Raw genomic sequence first — 25,597 nt, 5'->3', positions numbered from 1 at the left:
ACCAAGCAACCTAGAAAAATGGGAATTGTTTCATTAAATAGCTAATTTAAAACATTTTTATACAGTAACTGCAAAAAATAGTTATAAAATGTCAGCAATTAATTATGAAAAGTAATTATAAAAATACTTTAAAAATCACCTAAACTGTTATTGTAAGCTATGTTCTTCTGAGGTGATGACCCTTTAGACTATATTTTGGACACTTTCCAGTCCTTCGAATTGTCTGTACCACCATTTTATAGAATTTCTACACAGAGAATTACGGTTATACTCTAAACGAAGCCTTCTTTGAACAGTTATTACAGATTTGCTTTCATGAAACCAAAGACGTTGCTTTTTATTGCACACTAGTAATTTTGTTACTTAATTCGGTTCAAGGTTCGATTACCAAATGTCATACACAGCTGGTGTAGAAAATTCCATTGTTGGTTTTGCTATAGCAACTATGCCATGCTATCCATGCTGACTAGGCCACAACACAAGTCATAAAAAAAACAACTTACACTCACTGTTTGAGTGATTTTTGCACATTTTTTATAACCACTTTTTACAATTACTGCTATTAAGATAATTATTGTTTTGCAGTTGCTGTATAAAACTGTTTTACATTTTCTATTCAATGAAACAATTCCAATGTTTCTAAGTTGCTTGGTTATTTGTTTATACAGGGTGGCTGAAAAGTAACTTGCACCCCCACTTAACTTTTCAACCATTTGAGATATTTGAAATCGGTTTGCGGCAACCTTCTTAGATATGAGGGTCTACAATAATTATGGCCAATTTTGAAAATTGTGTCCTTAGGGGTGGCGGGGGTAGGGGGTAGCTCAAAATTTTCAAATGACAAGTATAGTTGAGTTTGGTATCATTTTACAGGTCTTGACGAAACATAACAAATAACATAAAGAAAATAGAAATCGGACCAATAATAACAAAATGGCACCCTAAAACGTTTCAAATCCAAATAACCATGAGGGTGGCAAAAAAATTAACTTGCACCCTCTTTAACTTTTTAACTATTTCAGATATTTATTTGAAATCGGTTTTCAGCAACTTGTTTGGATATAAAGGTCTAAAATAATTATGGTCAGTTTTGAAAATTTTGCCCTTATGGGTAGCGGGGGTACGGGGTTGCTCAAAATTTTCAAATAGCAAGTATAGTCGAGTTTGGTATCATTTTGTAGGTCTTGGTTACGCTGATGATGTTGCAATCCTTGTGGTTGGAAAGTTCCACGGAACCATAACTGACCTTATGAATAGAGCTTTAAGGGTAGTGGACCGTTGGTGCCAGGAAGTTGGGCTCTCTATAAATCCCAGGAAAGTTGAAATGGTACCCTTCACAAGAAGGAGGAAACTGGATGGGATCGGCCCACTAAGACTGCAGGGCACTGTAATAGAGCTGCAGAATCAGGTGAAGTATCTTGGTTTAATTTTGGACAGATCACTTCACTGTTGACCACATCTTCAAAAAGTCACTGAGCGTGGCAAATGGTCCCTTATGGCATGCAGGCGGATGGTAAGTGGCACATGGGGGTTACAGCCTAAACTTTTTTACTGGCTGTATGTATCTGTTGTTCGACCCGCCCTTACTTATGGTTCGCTTGTGTGGTGGCCAAAGATGGAATCTACTATAGCTGTCAAAGCTTTAGCAGGAGTTCAGAGGCTTGCTCTTATAATGATAACTGGGGCAGCAAGCAGCTGTCCTGGAGCGGCTCTAGACTGTCTGCTTGATATGCTACCTATTGACATTTACATCAAGGTGGTAGCAAGTAAAACAGCCCAACGCCTAAGATGCGAAAACTTATGGATAACCTCAGGAAACAATAAAGGGCACTCCAAAATTGTTCAGGTGGTACATAATGATGAATTGGACTTGCCTTCAGATCACATGTCCAAAAAATACTCCTTTGGAAAGCGTTTCAAAGTACTAATACCAGATAGGAAGGATTGGTCTGGCGGAAAAGGACACATACCCACAGGTGATTTAGAATGCTATACTGATGGTTCTAAGATCAAAAATGGGGGCACTGGAGCAGGTGTGCATTGGACAAATGGAGGCACTGGCATTTGTCTTCCAATGGGGGTGTACCCAACTGTTTTTCAAGCAGAGGTCACTGCCATTCTGGTTTGTGCTCGAGAACATCTTAACAAAGATATCAGAGTCAAAACAATCAATATCTATACTGATAGTCGTGCGACCTTAAAAGCATTAAACTCTTACGAATTCAACTCCAGGCTCGTGTGGGACTGTCTTGCTTCTGTGTCTGAGTTGGGTAGGAGAAATGACCTTACGCTTTGCTGGGTGCCAGTACACTCAGGCATTAAAGGTAATGAAGCTGCAGACAGATTAGCAAATACTGCCTCTGCGACATCAATGATAGGCCCACAACCCTTCTGTGGCATCTCACGAAACAGTGCATGTTCTTCGATTGCATCATGGGCCAAGGAAAAGCATCGCAAACGCTGGGTCGATGTTCCCCTTCTTAGGGTCAGCAAGCTTACTCTGTTTAGGCCTTCTAAAAAGGTCGCCTCTGACCTCTTGAGACTAGACAGACGAAGAATTAAATTAACTGTTCATAACTGGTCATGGATAACTGGTCATGGAAGATTCAGGAAACATTTACAACGGATGGGCCTATATGATGGTGAACCGATCTGTAGGTACTGTGATAGGTCAGAAGAGACAGCTGATCACTTACTCTTTGATTTTAACGAGCTCTCTGACGCTTGATTGATAACTCTTGGAAATATGGCTAGAGGTAGATACCTTCATGTGGATGAACTAATTGGGAAGCTACAGGCATTCATTGGACGCCTTAACTTGTAGGTCAACAAGAAAGCAATTGTCTGGGGTGCACAATAATTCGATTTCGGATGAAGTGCTTTAAGGTCTCGACCTGCCCCTGTTAGATAAGATAAGATAAGATAAGGTAGGTCTTGACGAATCATAACAATTAACATAAAGAAAATAGAAATCGGACCATTAATAAAAAAATGGCAGTTCAAAATTAATTTAAATAACCATTGCCTCAAGCATTTTTAGCTGTCATTTTGTTATTATTGGTCCGATTTCTATTTTCTTTATGGTATTTGTTATGTTTCGTCAAGACCTGTAAAATGATACCAAACTTGACTATACTTGCTATTTGAAAATTTTGAGCTGCCCCCTACCCACGCTACCCCTAAGTGCAAAATTTTCAAAACTGACCATAATTATTGTAGCACTTCATTTCCAAACAAGTTGCCGTAAACCGATTTCAAATAAATTTCTGAAATAGTAAAAAAGTTAAAGAGGGTGCAAGTTAATTTTTTTGCCACCCTCGTGGTTATTTTAATTTGAAACGTTTTAGGGCGCCATTTTGTTATTATTGGTCCGATTTCAATTTTTTTATGTTATTTGTTATGTTTCGTCAAGACCTGTAAAATGATACCAAACTCAACTATACTTGTCATTAGAAAATTTTGAGCTACCCCCTACCCCCGCCACCCCTAAGGGCAAAATTTTCAAAATTGACCATAATTATTATAGCCCCTCATATCTAAGAAGGTTGCCGCAAACCGATTTCAAATATTCCAAATAGTTTGAAAGTTAAGGGTGGGGGGGGGGGGTACAAGTTACTTTTCAGCCACCCTGTATAATCTTAAAATGTGTCCAATAATTTATGACCACCCTGTATATTTCCTGTATTAAAATTTAATAGAGTTCTCGCCCTATTAACTGACATTTCATAACCCCTAATACATAATCTGATAACCTATATAAATTAAGTAAATTACAATGGACATGTTAAACATATACCATAGTATGTGCTTTTAAGACAATTGAGGACAGATATAGATTATTGAAATACTGAACAATGAACAATAATAATGTTAATTGTTAACTTAATAAATATATTTTATTAGGAGGTAACCTGGTTTTGTAAATTTAAAGAACTATAAGTATAATAACTATAGCAAAATATACAAAGAAATTAGCTAAGTCCTTTGAGAAGATACCTCACCCTATATTGACTTTCACAATAAGAACCAAAACATTGTTTGTCAACATCAACTCTAGCAGTATAGATAAAACTTATCAATATATTTTTCCCCTATCAAAATTTAATTAAGCTCTCGCACAATATTAATGTATGGACATGGATGATATGAATGGTGTTTTCAAACCCCCTGATAAATAATCTCCAATCTGTAAACTAAATTAATCACAATTTATAAATGAGACACATCGGACTGTATAGTTATTTAGATAAAACTGCCTAAAATTCTGTTATTTCGTAGAATTAAAAATAAATGTGTTTTTATTCTACCACTGCATGGAAATGATCACATTGCCACATCCAAACAGTGCGCAAAATAGCTGAATTCTACTTGGTTCATTCTCGCTCGCTGCACCAACTGAATTCACTATTTGCGTTTCTATAAAACACTTACACCTGGTAAGCAAATAATGTAACCCAAACTATGGTTGGTTTCAGAGCAGTGAAAGCCTAATGTGTGTGTTATGATAGGTTTTATTATGGTAATAGGAAAATCCGTTGTTTATTACGAGCACAGCTTTCGAAACATTTGGCCATACTGCAACCTACAGTTCTTGAGACGTACTCTGTTTTCCTAATACATAGTCTTATAAAGTCTGCATTATTACATTCTGTATCATCAGCAGGCGTTGAAAAGTGACCCAAATACTGCATGTCCCACATCCAAGGTATTTTAAAGATAAAATCTTAAAAGTTTAATATCTTTTAAAAACTTTTTCTTTCAATTACCCAAGTCAAAATGTGTACAGAATAAACGATACCCAAGTTCACCACACAAAGGCCATCTTATGATTCATTGTATGATGTTCATCGTAAAAGATTTTGTTACAAAAATATAAAATTGACGACGACGTGCTCTTGTCACTCCACATTTTTCATTTCCTCCCTAATGATCTGTGTCGTGAAGTTAGTTCTCAAAAGTTTCACGTAAGTTACGAGTACACCGACCAGGCTACTTAACTTACTTTATCTTCTAGATTTTTACCTTATCTACATTTCAAAGATGGATTGTGTAAATAATTTCCAGCCATAAGCACAGATCTGCGTTGAGAAGTAGATTTACCGCTTACTCAGGAGGAAGCAATCTTATGTTCAGATTTTCTGCATTTGGTTTAACTAGCTGCTACCTTTAGCCTTTGTTATATAAGTAAAAAACCTCATGTCTGCATTTTTATGTAATTCAGGGTGTCCACTAAATAGCTGAACTATTTAAAATAAAAATACTGTACCGAAAAAGAGACAATGTTTAACGTTTTAGATATGTTTTAAAAGCTAAAATTCTCAAGTTTTATTAGAAACTTAGTATAACTTGATTTGAACACCATTAGTGGTCCAGAGTAAACAATTAAACATTATTTAATAAACAAAACACATCTCTTCTGGTTTATAACAATTCCCTCCCAACCATCATAAAAGGACAAAACAATCAATATATTCTTCTCAAAACAAAAATTAAAACTTCTTCATGAAACATAAAATACTAAATTGACGTCAGAAACTCTGCTGCGTCCTGCTCACATCCATGCTAGGATTTTCTTTAGCAAATTTTTCCTTCAGCGAAAAACAGTTTGTAGGCTGTGTTTGCCTCTGCCACAACGCCCTCATGATAGTGGCCAGCTCTCTTGCTAACTCGCAGTTTGGTGAGTTTAAAATCGATTCTTTTTTCATGAGGGCCTCTGTGTGGCAGAGGCATTGCAAGCTGGCATTCATCCAGCAGAGTGCCCTTGGATTGATTAGGCCTCTGCATCCTGGCTCGTGCATTTCCTTCAGCTGTAGTGTTTTTCCTTTCCTCCATATCAACAACAGTAGGTTAGTAGGTAGGAGTAGGTTGATCCATCTTTTGATGGCAAGTCCCCACATTTTTCAATCCTTTTCGTCTTTTTGTTTTTCTAATTGTTCACTAACAATTGTTCTAATTGTTCTAATTTGTTCTAACTGTTCTAAAGGTCACAACATATTCTCACTTTTTTTTCCTTTTTTATGTAATTCAGGGTGTCCACAAAATAACTGAACCATTTAAAATGAAAATACTGTACCAAAAAAGAGACAATGTTTAACGTTTTAGATATGTTTTAAAAGCTAAAATTCTCAAGTTTTATTAGAAACTTAGTATAACTTGATTTGAACACCATTAGTGGTCCAGAGTAAACAATTAAACATTATTTAATAAACAAAACACATCTCTTCTGGTTCATAACAATTCCCTCCCAACCATCATAAAAGGACAAAACAATCAATATATTCTTCTCAAAACAAAAATTAAAACTTCTTCATGAAACATAAAATACTAAATTGACGTCAGAAACTCCGCTGCGTTTTGTTCACATCAATGTTAGGATTTTTTTTAGCAAATTTTTCCTTCAGCGAAAAACAATTTGTAGGCTGTGTTTGCCTCTGCCACAACGCCCTCATGATAGTGGCCAGCTCTCTTGCTAACTCGCAGTTTGGTGAGTTTAAAATCGATTCTTTTTTCATGAGGGCCTCTGTGTGGCAGAGGCATTGCAAGCTGGCATTCATCTAGCAAGAGTGCCCTTGGATTGATTAGGCCTCTGCATCCTGACTCGTGCATTTCCTTCAGCTGTAGTGTTTTTCCTTTCCTCTATATCAACAACAGTAGGTTAGTAGGTAGGAGTAGGTTGATCCATCTTTTGATGGCAAGTCCCCACATCTTTCCATCCTTTTCGTCTTTTTGTTTTTCTAATTGTTCACTAACAATTGTTCTAATTGTTCTAACTGTTCTAAAGGTCACAACATATTCTCACTTTTTTCCCTTTTTTTTGTAATTCAGGGTGTCCACAAAATAACTGAACCATTTAAAATAAAAATACTGATACAAAAAAAAAAACAATGTTTAACGTTTTGTTTATGTAATACAAGCTAAAATTAGAAACTTATTATTAAAAAACTTAGAAACTTTAGAAACTTTATTAGAAACTTAGTATAACTCGGTTTGAACACCATTAGTGGCCCGGTGTAAATCTAAGTGAAATTTAACCTCTTTCCTGGTATTGATCAGCATTCTGCGGATGTTGCACTAAAACATGCGACTGTTCTTTGTCGGAGGTGATTCAATTCCAAATCTGCACCTAATAGACGTAATTCTTTACTGCCCTCCAAAGGAAAAAGTCCACAGAAGTCATATCTGGACTCGTAAGAGGCCATTGGATGGGCCCTTCCCTACCAATCCACCGATCTTCGAAACGAGTATCTAGCGCTTCTTGCACACGCAAACTTTAGTGTGGTAGCGCTCCATCATGTTGAACATAGACAAGGGCATTTTCCATGTCAATGTCATCCAAATGTTGAAGACGTACGTCTGTAACATGTCACCTGTATCTCCTGAACTGAAGTACTGACCAAACCCTGGGAAGTGGTCAAATTTCGCTTAGTATACCGGGCCACTAATGGTGCTCATATCGAGTTATACTCAGGCCCGATTTCACCAAACTTTTAAACCGCCGTTAAGCCTTGCTCTAACTGCAGTTAGCTCTTAACTGACGAAATCGGATTTCACCACTCGCCGTTAGCGCTAGTTTAGACTAAACCGTCGTTAGATAATTAACTGCCCAATTTTGACCGGTTAACTTCTTTAATCGGTCGTTAAGTAAATATCAGCTGGCTTTAAGTTTTAAGTTTATATGGAAAGGCGAAATGGTAGAAGAGAATACAGTACGAATTAGCTTTTGAAAGTAAGTGATGGCATTGAAGAGTAGCCTATGTTGTTTGCCTAACTAGGTGGATAAGAGAAAGGGTTAATGATTTCAATAACAAAGATGAAATTGATTTTATTATTAGATATGAACCATCAAAACGTTTAGCCTTTTTCTTTAGGAAATGAATACAAACCACTGTAGTGGTTTGTGTTTAGGCTATCCCTCATAGTGCATTGCTTTAGGTTATCCCACAAGGTTTTTAGTTAAGGCGTATATCTGTGATCAGCGACCGCATTGAACTGATTGGCGATCAAGAGCCGTACTCTTTTATCCCGGCTAAAAAGAGTGTCCCGGCTCTTCTACCAACATTATCAAATTTATTATTTCATTGTTCGAAAAAATAGGCTCCCTTTCCTTCTCCCGGCTTTGGGTAACCCTAACCCTACGTTCAAACAATTGTTTTGCGTTCAGTCAGACGTAAGTAAACCAAGATCTAAACCTAAATTGTCATTATTCTGCTAGTATTTTATAGAAAATAATTATTTTTGTGTTATCTAGATTGTGTCTCGTTCTTGTAATTCTTTTGACTCCAGTTTTTTTTCAATACTTCAAATGTACCAAACTGGTTAGTGAACAAACATAATATTGAACATCCGTGTAAAAAGTTGGATTTTGAGTCTTGACTCGACCGCAAAACTCAACCAATTTGTTCCTTGAATATGTTTGATCAACATTGCTTTGCCTTTATTTACTTATATGTTAATTGTTTTGGTATTTATTCTTGCTTTCTGTTGTTATTTTGCTCAGAATCTATTGTATTCCTGTAAGCTTGCTGTCTCCAGTTTTGTTTTCACTACCTCATAAACACTGATTTATCTTCTAGGTTATGTTTACTTGCTCCCGTAACAGCCCGGTATTATGACAGTTCACTGCCACTGCCACCTGAATTTTACTCTAAACTCTCGTTAATAAAACCAGCGTTAGTTTTGACGCGTTTTAGTTGGTGAAACCAGATTTCCTTAACTGTGGTTTAAATCATCGGTTAGTTTTAACCGAAGTTTAACTAAACCATCGTTAGCGAGAATTTGGTGAAATCGGGCCTAAGTTTCTAATAAAACTTGAGAAGTTTAGCATTAAATGCGTATGGTTTCTTATTTGGTATTAGTATTTGCCTTCAGTTCTTTTGTTACCTCCCTGTATAATAGCAATGAACTTTTAGCCTGGAGAAACCCCGATCGTTTACAATCCGCAAAACCTTAAACATTTGAACCCAAAATTACTAGCCCTAAATCTTTCAAGGACCTTTCTTACTATATAGTAAAATACTAAATGTAGCACCATTAGGAATATAGTTAATTGTATTTTCAAACAGAGTCATTCCAGGTTGTCAATCACTGCAGATTGAAAAATAAATTATCAACTATTATTACTGTAATTTGGTTTTATTATAGCACTGCCGTTTTATTCCCGTGGTATATGTAACTCTTCCCAGTTAAGTAAGAAGGCTGGTATTTATTCATTTTACTTCGTAACTCAAGATTAATACGGTTTGTTAATCGTACGGACAATTTGCTTACTATTTTTGCTGTAAATTACTTTCTCACTCCATCAGGAGTTTTAGGTATTTTGGCCAAATTACGATAATTTCGTTGAACCTAAAACCTAAAATGTATATACTTCATATCAATATTTAAAAATACAGTCATCCCTTGATGCCTTATTTCATAACATGGGATGTATCGAACCTAAAATTGAAACAGAGTTCATATAAGGAGACGTTATAGGTAAAAAATAATGTTCTAACTCCTAATAGTTTTGACAATTTTACGTGTTTTTTTTACCCTTTTCTTTTATTCAGCAGTGGAGAAGAACTGTTGAATCAACATTGTTGCTTGGTTATCTAATATTGCTGACTCCAAAAATTTAAAAATACAATTTGAGGAAAACTTCACAAGGAAGTTTAATTCCAGCACAGTGACTCGATCCGTAACTCAACGCTCCCTGGAATTAACTCTGACGAAATGTTCATTCATTACTGGTTCTTACTTATTGCCCTCATTTCTATTCAATTTAATATCAAAGTTATGCAACTTCATTCCTCTCGAGACATTTTAGTATTTATCTAGTAATAATGGTCATAGAAGCTACAATGTCTCACTTTTCTAAAACATTTAAATTTCCTTGTTTTCAATATTTCTACTTATACGTTGTTGTATATCAGAGTGTAAAAGGTATTAATTCTTTAAATGAGACAGACACATCATCGCTTGCAACACGCAATTAATTACCTTTCAAAATTTCCTTCCTTCACTACGATATAGTTTTTTTATTATTTAGTATTAACTTCTATTTAATTTTTCTTCCATCCATCAGTTTATGATATTAATCCACATGTAAATGATGGTAAATTATAGAACAATATGAATGAAATATATTTGATGCACAGGGTGATTGGTAGTCAGTGTGACAAATTCTTTGGTGTAAGTACAAAGTACATGAAGTGTGATGTATAAGAGGTTCCAAGTCTAAAAATTAGCTCCCCAAAGAATTATTTTAACTAAAAAAAAAATGTGTTATGCTTAATACAGAAATGTCTTAATTACCTGTAAATGGATTTGAATAGATTATGTCATTTTCGTGTTCTACATTAAATTTTGAATAAGAATAATAGTAAATGATGGAGGATCAATAGTAAAAACCCTATTGTAAATAGATCCATATTTAAAAATAAAGGTCTTTGAAAAATAAAGAAAAAAAACATTGGTCTATTGCATTTTTTTACACCCTGTATACAAGAAAGTACCAAAATATGGTTCGTTTCTTTTTAGTTGTGGTTTCCTTTTTTACTCAGTAGTCCAGTCAAGGAATGAGGTGTAGAGTGCGTGAGCAGGTAACTAAGCGATTCCTTCAGAAACTTGTTCAGGGAGCTTAGGGTGTTAACATACCAAAAGTCCTGACTCCTAGGTGGTGAGCCAGGGGGTGGAGGGGGGGAAAAGGGGGGGAGAAAGTTACGCATTTTGGGTTTTTTGATTATATCTCGAAAACTATCAACTTTTTGTATACTATAGTAAATTATAAAATTGAAGAAGATTAAATTTTCTACAAGAAAAGTATATAATGTGTTTATTTTGGTTCAACAGATTACGAGTTATAACTTATTTAATTGATATCTTATTAAAATACTCCTTCCATAAGAAATACATGTAAATTAGTATGCGAAATGGGGCGAATCCTATCCGCCCAAAGGAAATATAAATGATATTCTGGAAATCTTGACAAAATTTCCAGTAATTTGACACTTTAATCATTAAAATTGATCCAAAATTAAGGCGAGGGCGAGGTAACAAAATGTCGAGTTTTGGCGTTTTTTTATTGGAAATATAAAAAAACCTTAAATCATCCCATTTTTAAACGCTCACCCTGGCTTTAATTTTTGACAAAATTTCATGATTAAAGTGTCAAATTACTGGAAATTTTGTCAAGATTTCCAGAATATCAGTTATATTTCCTTTGGGCGGATAGGATTCGCCCCATTTCGCATACTAATTTACATGTATTTCTTATGGAAGGAGTATTTTAATAAGATATCAATTAAATAAGTTATAACTCGTAATCTGTTTGAACCAAAATAAACACATTATATACTTTTCTTGTAGAAAATTTAATCTTCTTCAATTTTATAATTTACTATAGTATACAAAAAGTTGATAGTTTTCGAGATATAATCAGAAAACCCAAAATGCGTACCTTTCCCCCCCCCCTTTTCCCCCCCTCCACCCCCTGGCTCACCACCTAGGAGTCAGGACTTTTGGTATGTTAACACCCTAAGCCCCCTGAACAAGTTTCTGAAGGAATCGCTTAGTTACCTGCTCACGCACTCTACACCTACTTTTGGATCATTCATTGACTGGACTACAGAGCCATAACAAGCAACAATAAATCAGCCATCCAAAGAAATTTTTTTTTCTCTTAAACTTTCTCTAATATTTACTTTTCTGAATTTACAAATTTAATGGTAACTGTGAAAAAGTTAGGCCTAACTAAATAAAGGATGGTAACTGTAATATACTGTTCAAGTTTAAATAAATTAACAATTAAACAAATAATAAATACTATAAAAATAAATAACGGGTAATAAATCATTCTTGGGGCACCTTCAAATAGCAAACTTTAAAAATGATCATAAATTCCAAAAGACAACTTGTGGTATATTGTCCCTGGTCAAATCACTAGTGGTGGGTGGCGGTGGTCCATCTGGAGGATGGCGGAGGGCGGCTTAATGGTCCCCGGAGAAGCTGGTCCGTTGGCAATCCAAGGAGACAGAAGAAACAGCTCCCTCCGGGCGACCCTCTCCGAGGACAGCAGCTGGTAAAGCCTCACATCTGGGACCCCTTAATAAATTGCACTGCCAAGGTGTCACCATCTGAATAGGAGACTTCCTTTCTACAGAATTTGTATATGATTGTGATGGATTTGATAAGAAAACCAAATCACTCCTAATCACTCCTAATCCTCCAAATCAATCATTCCTGATTGATGGTGACTTGATTGGTTTTTCTTCTTGAAATAAATGCACTCATCTGACTTCGGCAATCCGCTTAATTTACATGTTGCAGAAAACTTATGTTAGGACGAAAAACTGTTAAAATCGAAACGATGGTGAAAGATTAATTTTAACGAAGTCACAAACACAAAACTTTGACATGCAGGTTTGACAGTCTCGCGCCTTCTGTTCAACATGTGACAGTCAGCGGACGTTGACTCCGGGTCGCAGGTCTGCTGCCCGACCCAAACCGACCGAGTTCCGGCGCAAAGCCAGCAGTCGCACTGTAACAACTGAGGCATGACATCGGTGGGACGTGTGGACGTGTCACGGCTCAACTACGTATTTCAAAACTATTCAAATCTTCTTCAAAAATGACTTCTACATTTGTAATTAGAGTCTCTAAGGATTCATTATAGGTAATAGTTCTTGGATCTTCGTCAACTTCTGTTGTTTGTTTTGCTTTTTTAGTAGGAACAGAGGTCTTCAAATTGGAATTTTGAACTCCTACAAAAAAGCAGAACTCGATATTAGATAGGCTACTACAATTATTGAAAGTACAACAATGTTATACTGGTTTCAAATTTATTTTATTTATTTATTTAGTCTTTAATCGGGTATATGTCGTATAGTTATCCGTTATGTTAACATGTATAGTAGGACGTCCATGCCTGTACACTGTACGGTGTGCACAGCAAGAAGCCAATGCTTTAACAGTATACACAGCAGAATGCTAACGTGTTTACCGTTTGCATAGAATGATGCCTAAGATTTCACAGTACACATAGGAGGACGCTAACGCTTGTATTGTACGAATGGCAAATACCCAATGCTTTAACAGTATACACAGCAGAATGCTAACGCGTTTACCGTTTACATAGAATGATGCCCAAGATTTTAAAGTACACATAGGAGGACGCTAACGCTTTTATTGTACGAATGGCAAATACCCAATGCTTTAACAGTATACACAGCAGAATGCTAACGCGTTTACCGTTTACATAGAATTATGCCTAAGATTTTACAGCGCACATAAGAGGACGCTAAGGCTTTTATTGTATGAATGACAAATATCCAATGATTTAACAGTAGACACAGCAGAATGCTAACGTGTTAAACGTTTGCATAGAATGATGCCTAAGATTTCACAGTACACATAGGAGGACGCTAAAGCCCCGTTCACACGGGGCGAGTTTACAAGCTACACGCCGGCTTTTTTACACGCAGCTAGTAAAATAGCTCAGTGTGAACGACGTACTCGCTCAAAAGCTGCTTGTAAAAAAGCTCTGGAAAAAGTTAACGGTGCCGCTACTTTACACGCCAACTCGCCAGCTTTTGCGCGAGTAGGCGTGTAAAGTAGCCCAGTGTGAACACAGTTGCTTGTGCTTGTGCGCTTGTTACTCAAAGATGTTGGAGAATTTGGTTCAAGCCAGCTATTGAGCGAGTGGAAAAAGCATCATGTGAACGACTACAAGCGCACTCGCCGACTCGCCGGCGTCTTTCTACACGTCTGCGAGTGGACAAGCTCCGTGTGAACGAATACAAGCACACTCATCAACTCGCCGGCTTCTTACACGCTGGCGTGTAGCTTGTAAACTCGCCCCGTGTGAACGGGCCTTAACGCATGTATTGTACGAATGGCAAATATCCAATGCTTTAACAGTATACACAGCAGAATGCTAACGCGTTTACCGTTTACATAGAATGATGCTTAAGATTTTACAGTACACATAGGAGGACGCTAACACTTTTATTGTACGAATGTCAAATATCAAATGCTTTTACAAAGTGCACTAAAGCTTTTTCAGTAGACACAATATGAATCCAATGCTTGTAGAGTATACAAAACATAACCCCAATACTTATACAGTATACAAATGATTGGGCAATGTTCCCACAGTAATGAGCCCTAGCGCAGGGTGTATCAGAATGTCTTAATGGTCGCGGTTATTGAATCTCGAGTCGTTTATCAAATGTTCATTTTCCAATGGCCGCCTACCAGCCCCAGCAGTAGTGATAACATCATGATATACTGCTGATTGGGCAGCAGTCGATGCTGGTAATGTGCTTCTATTGATTTCATTATACAATCGTCTTTTGCCACGGAAGCCTTCGATAAAGCAATTTGGAAATTACTGTGTATTACTTGTTGATTACTGTGGAAAAACTAGTGAGGCGTAGTAGTATAGCCTATTAAGTAAATATTACTGGTTTACACATTAATAGACTAAAATAATTATATACGCTATAGCCAGATATTGGGATGAAATGAGTAAGCAACACATTTATCTGAACTGTAAGATTCATAAATTTTCGTAAATAAATTTACAACTTTAGGTATTGATATTGTTAACTGACGTAATTACAAACAATCAGTTTATAATGTATTTTTTATACTAGTGTGGACTTTTATTTAATTTTGGTGTAACCAATGTAAGCATAAGTGGTCTCAAAATGCCAAAATCGCTTTCTTTGTAAAAAAATTTATTTAGAGTTTATCGTTTTTCAAAGGCCAAAACATGAACTTATTCGTCTCAAGGTGTTTATCTTAAACCAATAATATAATAGTATAATACATTGATAAAATAATATGATTAAAACACACACGCATAAAACTTTGGTTAAGCAACCGTAAAAAACATGATGACTCAATTGTCTACCAGAGGTAGCCTTACTCCTTATTTCGATAGAACATTCTCAGCGGTCTCTTATTAATTATTTTGAGCTTAAACTGTGTGTATTGATAAAAAAATATGTAAAAAATGGCCTATATATGACAAAAATGCACTCTTTGGTCAATGTTTATCATAAAAATTACAAAATTTCTATACAATTTTAACAATAGCATTATACTAATTTGAAAATATAACTTCGCCAATATATCTGAATTTTTAATTTTTATGAGGCCTTTCGCCAGCTATGCTGGCAATTTAGTATTATTGATTGATATTGTGTGGTCCGTTTCTAAGCAATGTTTTGCTATTGCTGATTTTTCAGGTATGTTGTCTAAATTACTAAAAAATATAACAAAATCCAATGAACTAAATGCATGGGAATCATTATTTATAAATAAAATGGACAATTTGGTAAATAATGATAACGGTCCAATTCAAAATGTTACATTACTAAATTCTAAATTTACAAAGTTATAAGTTAATTCTACTTGATATTTCATTTTTATACATATATGATTTATTTTTGTAACTTTAGCTAAATGTACTTAACAGAATAGTTTTTATTTTTAACTACCCATATGTTATATTCTTTAAAATTTATAATTGTAAACATAAACATAACCTTCAGTTTTGTGATGTGTCTGATCATGCCAGCATAGCTGGCGAAAAGCCTCATAAAAATTAAAAATTCAGATATATTGGCCAAGTTATATTTTCAAATTAGTATTAATTCCAATATAAACAGTTCTTCTTGAAGAATAGCATTATAGATAAAACTTGCAATGGATCTTGTGCAGTAGTTTCGTAACTTTTTAAAATTAATTAATTAACTGTTATTAAATGTATGAAAACATGTGTTGAGTCCTGATTGTATGACAGGGAACGATTTCAATATTTGTTTTTACATAACTCTTCACTGCCTGATTTATCTTAAAAAAGGAATGTTGTTACCTGGAACGGGTTCATATATTCATCGATATAATGTTAGTTATTATAAGGTTAATATCATAAGGACTCCTCTCAAATAAGTGATGTGTTCTTATTAATAATAATAATTGTGGATATTTATAGGCATGCACTGTGGATGCGATACTCCCTGGTGTGGATTAACGTCCACACGAGTGAGTGCTACGACTACCCGCAGTGCTATCCTGATAATTAGACCAATTCGTATATACCAAGGTAAAAAATGTGGTTCGGATTCCACTATAAACTGTAGGTCCCTTAGTTGCCATTAGCTGTATAGGCTATTAATTAACAGCTGTGTCTAAGGAATTTCGGCCTTAGTCACTAACAAGACTACAAGATCGCGCCACTCATCCTACACTCATCTCCATTCATACTTGGCTTAAAATACCTACTACTATGTATTGTCGCCATTTCATAAAAAAGTATTGTATTGGCCAATAATATTATTAGTTTAAATTCGGTGTTACTTGTTTTATATTTTTGGTAATACGAAAAGTAGGTGTAAAATATAATTAATGCATACTCATTGCTACGCCGTGAACTTTATCTACGATTTAATTGTCTCAGCCCAATAGAAATTCATTGAGTCATTTATGTGATACATTTAAATATTTAACTTTTTGTTAAACCGCAAACAATGTACAAGCTACTGTCACGATTCCTTTTAGTAAAAAATTACGTAACATTATTAACAATCAAATTTTTTCTCAAGACTCATTTTAACTCAAAGATATACCACACAACTTTAGCCAACGTTGGATCATTGGTTGCTATATTTATACTTCTCAGGACGGTATCTTTCCGAGTCATTTGGCTTCTCTACTTTTATCTGTATATGAACTGTACCCGAAACATTCAGCTATTTTCTTTCTCCCTCATGTTTTCTATTGATATAGATTACTGAATTTAAACTTATACAGGGTGTTTAACGAAGAGGTTTAAAAGTTTGATTTTATATTTGTTGCCCATTTATTAACTGAAAATGTTTAAACTTTACACAATTTACAAAAAAAAAGTGTTAAAAATATTTCGGGAAATTTGCAGTTCCCTAATCTTTGTAGAAACAAAATGGTGGCATATTGAAAATGTTACTAATTTGCTTCCTATAAGAATAATGCCAGTTGTAATGAAGTGCAATCTTACGACATTTCAGACATTACAATGACTGGGAATAGGCATTCACAAGTCTTAAATGAAGAGTTCTTGCCTCATTTTACGGTTCCAGAAATGTATCAATAATCTTCCAACGAGATGGTGCTTCACCTTATTCCGCAAAACATGTCAAGCAATTACTAAATGACAACCTTAATGGCAGTTGGATTGGTCGAGAAAGTGAGTTTATAGATTGTCCACCCCGATCCCCAGATTTAACTGTGTGTGATTTCTTTTTGTGGGGTTACTTAAAGGAACAATTTCATACATATAGCTTCAATAATGAAGAGGAACTAAACAATCAATTGAAGAGGGACTTCTCTGGATACCGTAGAATTTCTTTGTAAGAGCTTATGATTAATTTGTTTTGCACTGTTTAAGTGTTTCGCTTTAGGTATATAGAACGATTCGTTATATATACCTAAAGTTTTTACCGAACCCAAAAAAATATATATATAACGAACCGTTCTACGAGGATTGACCTGATGATGTGATTGTCGTCACGAAATCGGTCGTCGTAAGAAGAATAAAAGGATATTGAACAAGGTAACTGTTTATTTTATTTTATAAAATCAAACGTTTAACCCTCTTCGTGGGACACCCTGTGTATTGATGTGTTTGATATCGTCCCCTTTAAGAACGTATGTAAAAAATGGCCGTTTTGAGATACGTCATATACAGGGTGATTGATATAAGTGTGCCAGCCGTTTTATTCGCAAACTATAAGAGATATCAAAAAAAGTTAAATGGTAAGTGCCTTGGATTTTTTATTTAAAAAATTGTAGTCAAGTCAAAAAAATTATTTTAGCCGCCATTTTTCCAATATGGCCGCCAACCTTGATTTTTCTTATGGAACATCCTGTGTTTTATGATGTATCCTGGTAGAAAATATGATTTTAAGACGATTTTATTCTTGTGATTTTTTTCATAAACCTAACCGTTTCAAAGGTAATAATGGTTAAAGTTTTGCAATTTTTGCATGAGAAAGAGTTTCGATACAGGCCTAAGCAAGCATGCCAGCTGTTTTATTCGAAAACCATTTAAAATTTCACAACTTAAACCATTATTATCTTTGAAACGGTTAGGTTTATGAAACAAATCACAAGAATAAAATCGTCTTAAAATTACATTTTCTACCAGAATACATCATAAAATACAGGGTGTTCCATAAGAAAAATCAAAGTTGGCGGCCATATTGGAAAAATGGCGGCTAAAATATTTTTTTCGACTTTACTAGAATTTTTTAAATAAAAAGTCCAAGGCACTTACCATTTAACTTTTTTTGATATCTCTTATGGTTTTCGAATAAAACGGCTGGCACACTTATATCAATCACCCTGTATACGTTTATTTTTCAGTATACTTTCAATCCCTATAACATCGGCATGTTAAAGATACACCTGCCTACCGAATGACCCACCAACACTGCTTAACAATGCGTACGAGTATCTTTGTGCCTTATAAATTGCGTCTTAAGATTTGTTTGGTTCGAGTCTTATACCGAATGGTTTCATAAAAAAATAAATTCAACTTGTAACGCACTAGACCCTTAACCTAACCTAACCTAACCAGGTTCGGCCCATGGCTGCCCAACCGTCATAAGCAGTCACAAAGCTCCGGAGGTGATTAAACAACACAGAAATTGCAAAATACCATTTAATCTCAGTCAAAATATATATATATGAGTACAATTACAAATCATTACAAGTTACAACTAGCCTACTCAATATTGTTGGTAAAAAATTAATATATTCAATTACCTACATAAAAATTACAGAATAATATTAAAAGGTTAGGCCTACAAAATAGGTGAAAAGTTCACCTTAAACAGTTGAACGATTGACGATCGAGCGTAAGTCGTGACATGATGAATTACAAAGTCAAAACGACAAGATTTCAAATAAAATGTTTAAGATTAATATCAGAACCTAACTTAGGCACTAGGGGCAAATTTAGAATGAAAGGCCGAATAAGTAAATTTAGAGACAAAGAAAAACCAATTGTGCCCACTAGGCCGGTCAAGAAAACTGAAATAAATTCTAACTAGGCTAGGCCGAGTATCAAAAATAATTACACTAAGTTTAAATTACAAAAAACTGCTGACACATTAAAGAATTAATTGAAAGGTGTTAAAAAAAGCAGACATTGGATTATTGTGACAATTGAGGCTGGACCGAGGATGTCCCACACACTATTTAACAGTTTGACGACTAGAACGGAACGTATCAAAATGGAGTTGAAAATTTTAATTTGGCTAGTAACTGAGTCTGTAATAGGCCAGAGTAATAATGGAGCAACACCACCTGGCATAACTGTAGGATGGTCACAGTAGGTAGGCTTCCATCGATGACAACCTGCGATGTGGCGCAGCATGGATCACCAATAGGATAGACAGCCCAAACTCCGGCAGCAGAGTCCAAACTCCGGCAGCGCTGTCCAAACTCCGGCAGCACTGTCCAAACTCCGGCAGCAGTAGCTTCTTACATGGTCAGCAGGATGTGTGTGTGTGTGGTCCTCGGTCCTCTCTTCATGGCCTCGTCACAGGTCTCAAATCAGGCTGGTGTCAGTCATAGCCGGGAGCCCCAACATAATCAAAATTTACGAAGACATACTAGTAGCTCGCCCCTTTGATGAACTTGAAGACAACATATTAACTGAAACTGGCATTGGCATTGCCACAGATCAAAATCCTCAATACGAAGAAACCAAAAGTGGCGAGAGTCAACGTAACCCAAGAAGAAGACTGGCCGTAGCCGACAACCCAAACGGCCCCACAAAACCGGAAATTGACGAGAAAACTGGAACGTTGGAACGTTGCGAGAACCTTCTAGAAGCTCAACGGCCTACGAATGAAACAAGCGGACACTTCCGCCTAAAAAAAAAACTTATATGTAATAGAAGACCTGAGCCGTCAACTCGCACGGCTCAACCTCCCCCACCAAAGGAGGACCTGGGGAACAGGGACAGAAACAAGAAAACACAGGGAAAGACGTCTTCTCCAAATTGGTGTTAGGGGGAACACCCTGGAAATCAGCGCTGATTGGTGACAAAACAAAGTAAAGAGACAAGGGAGAAAGACGTCCCAGGACCGGCAACTTGGGGCTGATCAGACCCCACGTTGCTAATCCCGCCTATAACCTAATAACTATTTCAGATCTGTACCCTTATACTCCTTCAGATGGGAAACATGAGCTTTTCGAAATTTCACTCCACTGAGTGGATCTACCAACAAAGCAGTGACAGGGGAAAGGAAGCGAGCAATTCGGCGAGGACCAGTCCAGCGGTAACATAATTTTCCAGCTTTCTTTTCAATAGCTGAGCTCACTGGATGAGCCAAACAGTACACCAATTGTCCTATCTTGAAGGGGTTCTCTTTTCGACCCACGTTGTACCTCCTCCTTACTCTTTCATGAGAGAGATGTAGGTTTCGTTTCGCAGCAGCCCAAGCTTCTTTAATGTTGGAGTCCGGAGAATCAGGAAGTAGATGGTTTATTTTCCAAATGTTTGACAGCGGATTATTAGGTTTGTATCCCAGCATGAGTTGAAATGGGATGGATTTGTGTCCTTCGTGCAGAGCAGTATTGAACGCCAACTGGAGCCAATTAAGATTCTGGTCCCAACAATCTTGCTTCTCAGCATGATAAGCAATTAGTGCAGCTCTAAGATTGCGATTAAATCTTTCAGCATGAGACGGCTGTGGATAATAAGGAGATGTGGTCACATGTAGAATACCCTGTCCAAAACACATCCTATTGAATATATGTGAGGTAAACTGACTTCCATTATCCGTCACAATGGTGGTAGGTACTCCAAAATGTTGGAACAAATGAGAGTGCAAAGCCTTTACGGTGCTCTGGGCGGTAGCTCGACGTAGAGTTATTAACCAAACAAATTTGGAGAAAGCGTCCACTGCTACAAGAAGCATGGTTTTGCCATCCTTGCTACGCGGGAAGGGTCCCACATAGTCTATGAACAGTTTCTCCATGGGCTTTTCGGCCACCTCAGAAGAGAGAAATCCCAATTTAGAATTTTGTGCTGGTTTGCTGAGCGAACACAGGTGACAGGCTCTTACTCGTCCCGCGATGTCTCTATCCATACCTTTCCATATAAACTGTTGACGTATTTTTGCTATGGTCTTTAAAATACCCAAATGTCCGCCTATTAAAGAGTTATGATAATACGAGAAAACCATGGGAATCAAGCTGCTGGGAAGGACGATCTTCGGTGATCTGTTGCCTCTTTGGGCACGACATGCCAAGACACCTTTTGAGAGGAAGTATGGAGGGTGTTCTACTCCAGCTTGCAGGTCCTGTAGAATAGGTCCCAACTCCGGATCCTTCGACTGATAGGACAATATATCTTCGAAAGCACTGGGGAAATCAACAAGTATGTTGCAGCACTGAATGTTGGTGGGTTCCTGTGGGACTCTTTTATCGGGATTGTTATACATACGTGACAACGTATCAGCAACAATGTTCTGAGTGCCTCGGACATGTTGGACTTTAAATTTGAAGGCAGAAATTTTGATAACTCATCTACCAATTTTCCCAAGTTGACGAGGGTGTGCCAGAAGCCACGACAAAGCTTGGTTATCTGTTTCCAACAGGAATTCTGAGTGTTCTAGAAAACGTCGAAACTTGTCCACTCCGAAGACCACTGCCAAACATTCCAACTCGTAGATGGACGACTTCCTTTCACAGTCGGTGAGAGTGCGGGAGGCGAAGGCAATTGGCTGACGAAACCCATCGATCTCCTGGGACAGAACTGCGGCGACCGCTACTGACGAAGCATCCGTTTGAAGAATGAAGGGTTGAGCGAAATCGGGCATTCGTAAAACAGGCGGAGAAATAATAGCCTCCTTCAGTTGTTCAAAGGCCTTTTGCTGCTCCATACCCCAAACAAACTTGGAACCCTTTTTTCGCAGAGAATCGAGAGGTGCCGTTAACTCTGCCACATTTGGGATGAATCTACGGTAAAAATTTACCATCCCCACAAAACGGGAAATGCCCTTCCCGTCCTTAGGTGGGGGGAATTCTCTTATACTCTGAGTACGTGCAGGGTCGATAGACACTCCCTTGTGAGAGACGAGATGGCCAAGGAAAGAAATTTGTTGGTGGCAGAATTTAACCTTATCTGGGTTTACAGTGAGACCAGCATGTCGCAACCTCTTAAGGACCTCCTCCACTTGAGTCATATGTGAATCGAAATCTTCGCTGTAGACTAATAAATCATCCAAATAGTTGAAGACACATTTTAATTTCAAATCATGAAAAATGGAATCCAGGAGTCTAGTCAAGGTCTGTGCACCTACTGCTAAACCCATCGGCACTCTCGTAAATTGGCACAAGTTCCAGGGAACGCAAAAGCTAGTAATATGGCGACTTTCCTTGTCCAAGGGGATCTGATGATAAGCAGCATTAAGGTCAAAAATACTGAAATATTTAGCCTTGGAGAACCAATCAAAGGCGGAATGAAGATCAGGCAGAGGAGTAGATTCAATTTCAATGCAAGCATTCACCTTACGATAGTCTACAATAAAACGATGTTTACCTCCTGGTTTGGGGACTAGGAAAGCTGGACTAGAATAACTAGACGTAGAAGGCTCAATCACTCCCTGCTGTAACATCTCCTCAACCTTCTTCCTCAATACCTCCATCTTTGGGGGTGCGAATTTATATGGATGTGATCTAATTGATTTTGTGTCGGTTAATTTAACCTTATATTCTAATAAATTCGTTAGGCCTAGTTTTTCGGTGAGAACATCTGGGTATTTATCACAAAGTTGAGAAAATCGTCTCCGTTGATCTATTGGGAGATGGGCACATGGGTCTACCGGGTCCTTCTCCTCACACTCGACCTCCATGACCTTCAAAGCTACTCCTTTCGAGTCTACAAAAGGCACAATCCTCCTACGATGAAATGAAAAACGGCCCTCTGCCTTAGCCAAATCCAGAGTAAGACCGGTCCTCGAGATGAAATCTGCACCCAAAATACAATCCAGTGCCAAACCATCAGCCACCAGAAAACTCCACTCCCAAGAAAATCCTTCTATTTTGAATCTAAAGGTCGATAAGGATTTTATGATTAAGGGTTCACTGGAAGCAGTCCAACACCTTACTTCAGTAATTTCAGTTTGTCTAATTATTCGGCGTTCCTGCAATTTCTGGGCCAGCTCCTGAGATATAAGAGAACGGACAGACCCAGTGTCCAATAAGGCACGGAAGTGAAATTGTTTTGTGGAAATATTTACAAATGGAGAAACAGACCTTTTGGCTGAAAACCCTTGGCTAGCAACTTGGGCCAGGACAGAAGTTTCCGGATTTTTGGATCTTGATTTTGGTTCAGTAATATGTTTTGACGTAGGCCTAATAGGAGTTTTTGATGTTTGAACTGTCTTCGGAGAGTATTTTTGTTGAAACTCTGGACTATATTTATTTACTAAGGGAGAAGCGCGGGACACTCCCCCCTTCATGGCCCGTTTTTTGGAATGAAATGAGCAGGCCTAGGACCAGGACAGTATCTACGAATATGACCTCGTTGACCACAGCCGTAACAAGTTACAGCACCTCCATATCTTCTCTGTGGTGGCATCTCCCTCTCACTAACAGCCATAACTCCTCCAATGCCCCTTCTAGGTTCTCGAGCTCTAAGCTCATCAGTGAACTCCATACTTCTTGACGTCACACATAATTTATCCAAATCGGCAAAAGAAGTCGGCCTCTCCGAAAATACTAATCTAGAGCGCTCCGTTGAGGTCATGGCACTCATTATCACCTCGATTTGATCCTTTTCTGTCAACCCTAAGCGAAGCAAGGTATGGGCATGTCTCACCGAGCTTACAAAACCTGCCAAGCTTTCGTTCTCCCCTTGTAGCCTATAGAATTTCTGTTGCTTCAACTGTTCTCTCAATCTCATGGGAAGAAAAGATTGCAATACTAACTCATGGAAAGCATCAAATTTGCCACTTGGATGCATATACTGGATTAATTTACCTAAGAGAGGCTCTCTACAGCAAGGATAGGCCAATTGTAATAAGGACTGGTCCGTCATTCCTGGAAAGTTTCTCAGTTGAATCAGACTACTAAGGAAATTAAGCAACACATTGACATCCAAGCCATCGGTAGCAGGGATCTGTTGTACCAATCCACTAAGCGGGTTAGGCAGCTTGTTGTAGTTAGGGGCGTTAATGGACGGGTTGCTTAAGCCAAAAGACGTTCCAGCTTGTGAAGTCAGCTGAGGTGTGGAGTCTTGAATTTGAGAAGCGTTGGTGGTTAAGACAGCCGACGGCTGCTCAACAGTTAGGCTAGGTTGGACAGTAGGAACTACACCGTCATCCAACTTCTGGACTCCTTGACTCAAAGAGCGGGATTCAAACTTGTTCACAATTTCATTGACCCTGAGAGTGGGCGGTTCCGTAGTCATGGTTGCGTCGCTCATGCTAATTTCTTGTGAAGATTGACCGACAACTGGTTTTGACAACAAAGAGGTCTTAGAGATGGCTTCCTCGGACGTACTCTCCATCCGCTTCAAGCCATCTAATAAATTGCCAACTCCGTTTGTTAGTGAGGAAATCTCGTCACTTTTAGCCGCTGAATTAGGATCTTGTCGCAGCGCAGTAACCCGACGATCAAGATGAAGCAGACGCTGAGTCACCCTTAGAGCTGCTCTACCATTGCCCTCCTTCAACTCTTCCACCATCGCCGAAAGTTCAAAGAATTTCTCCTGGCACACTCCCAGCTCAGTCTCCACATCCTCGACAAGTCCGTTCAATTCCACCTTATCTGTGTTTAGTAACTTCCTCAACTGCTTTCTCATGTCAACCACCAGTTTGGCTGGCACTTCACCTCTTTGCTCAACTTCCCACACTAACTCATCCCTTGACAAATAATCAGGGTTCACTTTTGCCATGTTGAAAATAACAAGAAGACAAATTTACAAACAACAACTAAGCTAATCTTGGGGCCTTCGAATTAATATAACCTTAAATGCAATGTTGGGGCTCCCACCCACGATGAATCATAACACCAACCTAAGCTAACCTCTAAATATAACAAATGACCAAGAAAATATTACCTGAAAATGGACAATCAATGACATGAACAATAAACATATGAATCAATAAATAAACAAGACTGATGAACAATAATAAACAATACACAATGCAACAACAATATTGATCTCCGCTCCCACACTGACAGGTTACTCCGGCTTCCGCAACTAAACAGTCTCCCACCTGAAAATCCCCCTCCAGAAACTTTATGACTGCAACCGACAAGGAAATGAGCAACCACGCTCTGCTACCATATGTAACGCACTAGACCCTTAACCTAACCTAACCTAACCAGGTTCGGCCCATGGCTGCCCAACCGTCATAAGCAGTCACAAAGCTCCGGAGGTGATTAAACAACACAGAAATTGCAAAATACCATTTAATCTCAGTCAAAATATATATATATGAGTACAATTACAAATCATTACAAGTTACAACTAGCCTACTCAATATTGTTGGTAAAAAATTAATATATTCAATTACCTACATAAAAATTACAGAATAATATTAAAAGGTTA

General features: G+C 37.4%; 1 protein-coding gene across 1 annotated transcript; it reads left to right on the top strand.

Annotated features, from left to right (window-relative positions):
• The first annotated feature begins 1,615 nt into the window (after positions 1–1,615).
• LOC128984585 (uncharacterized) lies at positions 1,616–2,728 on the top strand. The gene has a single exon (XM_054403923.1). It carries the CDS (start codon positions 1,616–1,618, stop codon positions 2,726–2,728), a length of 1,113 nt encoding a protein of 370 aa, XP_054259898.1.
• The last annotated feature ends 22,869 nt before the right edge of the window (positions 2,729–25,597 follow it).

The sequence above is a fragment of the Macrosteles quadrilineatus genome, unplaced genomic scaffold (assembly GCF_028750875.1).
Source record: "Macrosteles quadrilineatus isolate MER2022 unplaced genomic scaffold, UCM_ALF_1.0 Scaffold_2__2_contigs__length_208266976, whole genome shotgun sequence".
In the NCBI taxonomy this organism is placed as follows: Eukaryota; Metazoa; Arthropoda; class Insecta; order Hemiptera; family Cicadellidae; genus Macrosteles; species Macrosteles quadrilineatus.
The sequence above is the reverse complement of the archived record's forward strand: the minus strand, read 5'-3'. Positions and strand labels throughout refer to the sequence as shown.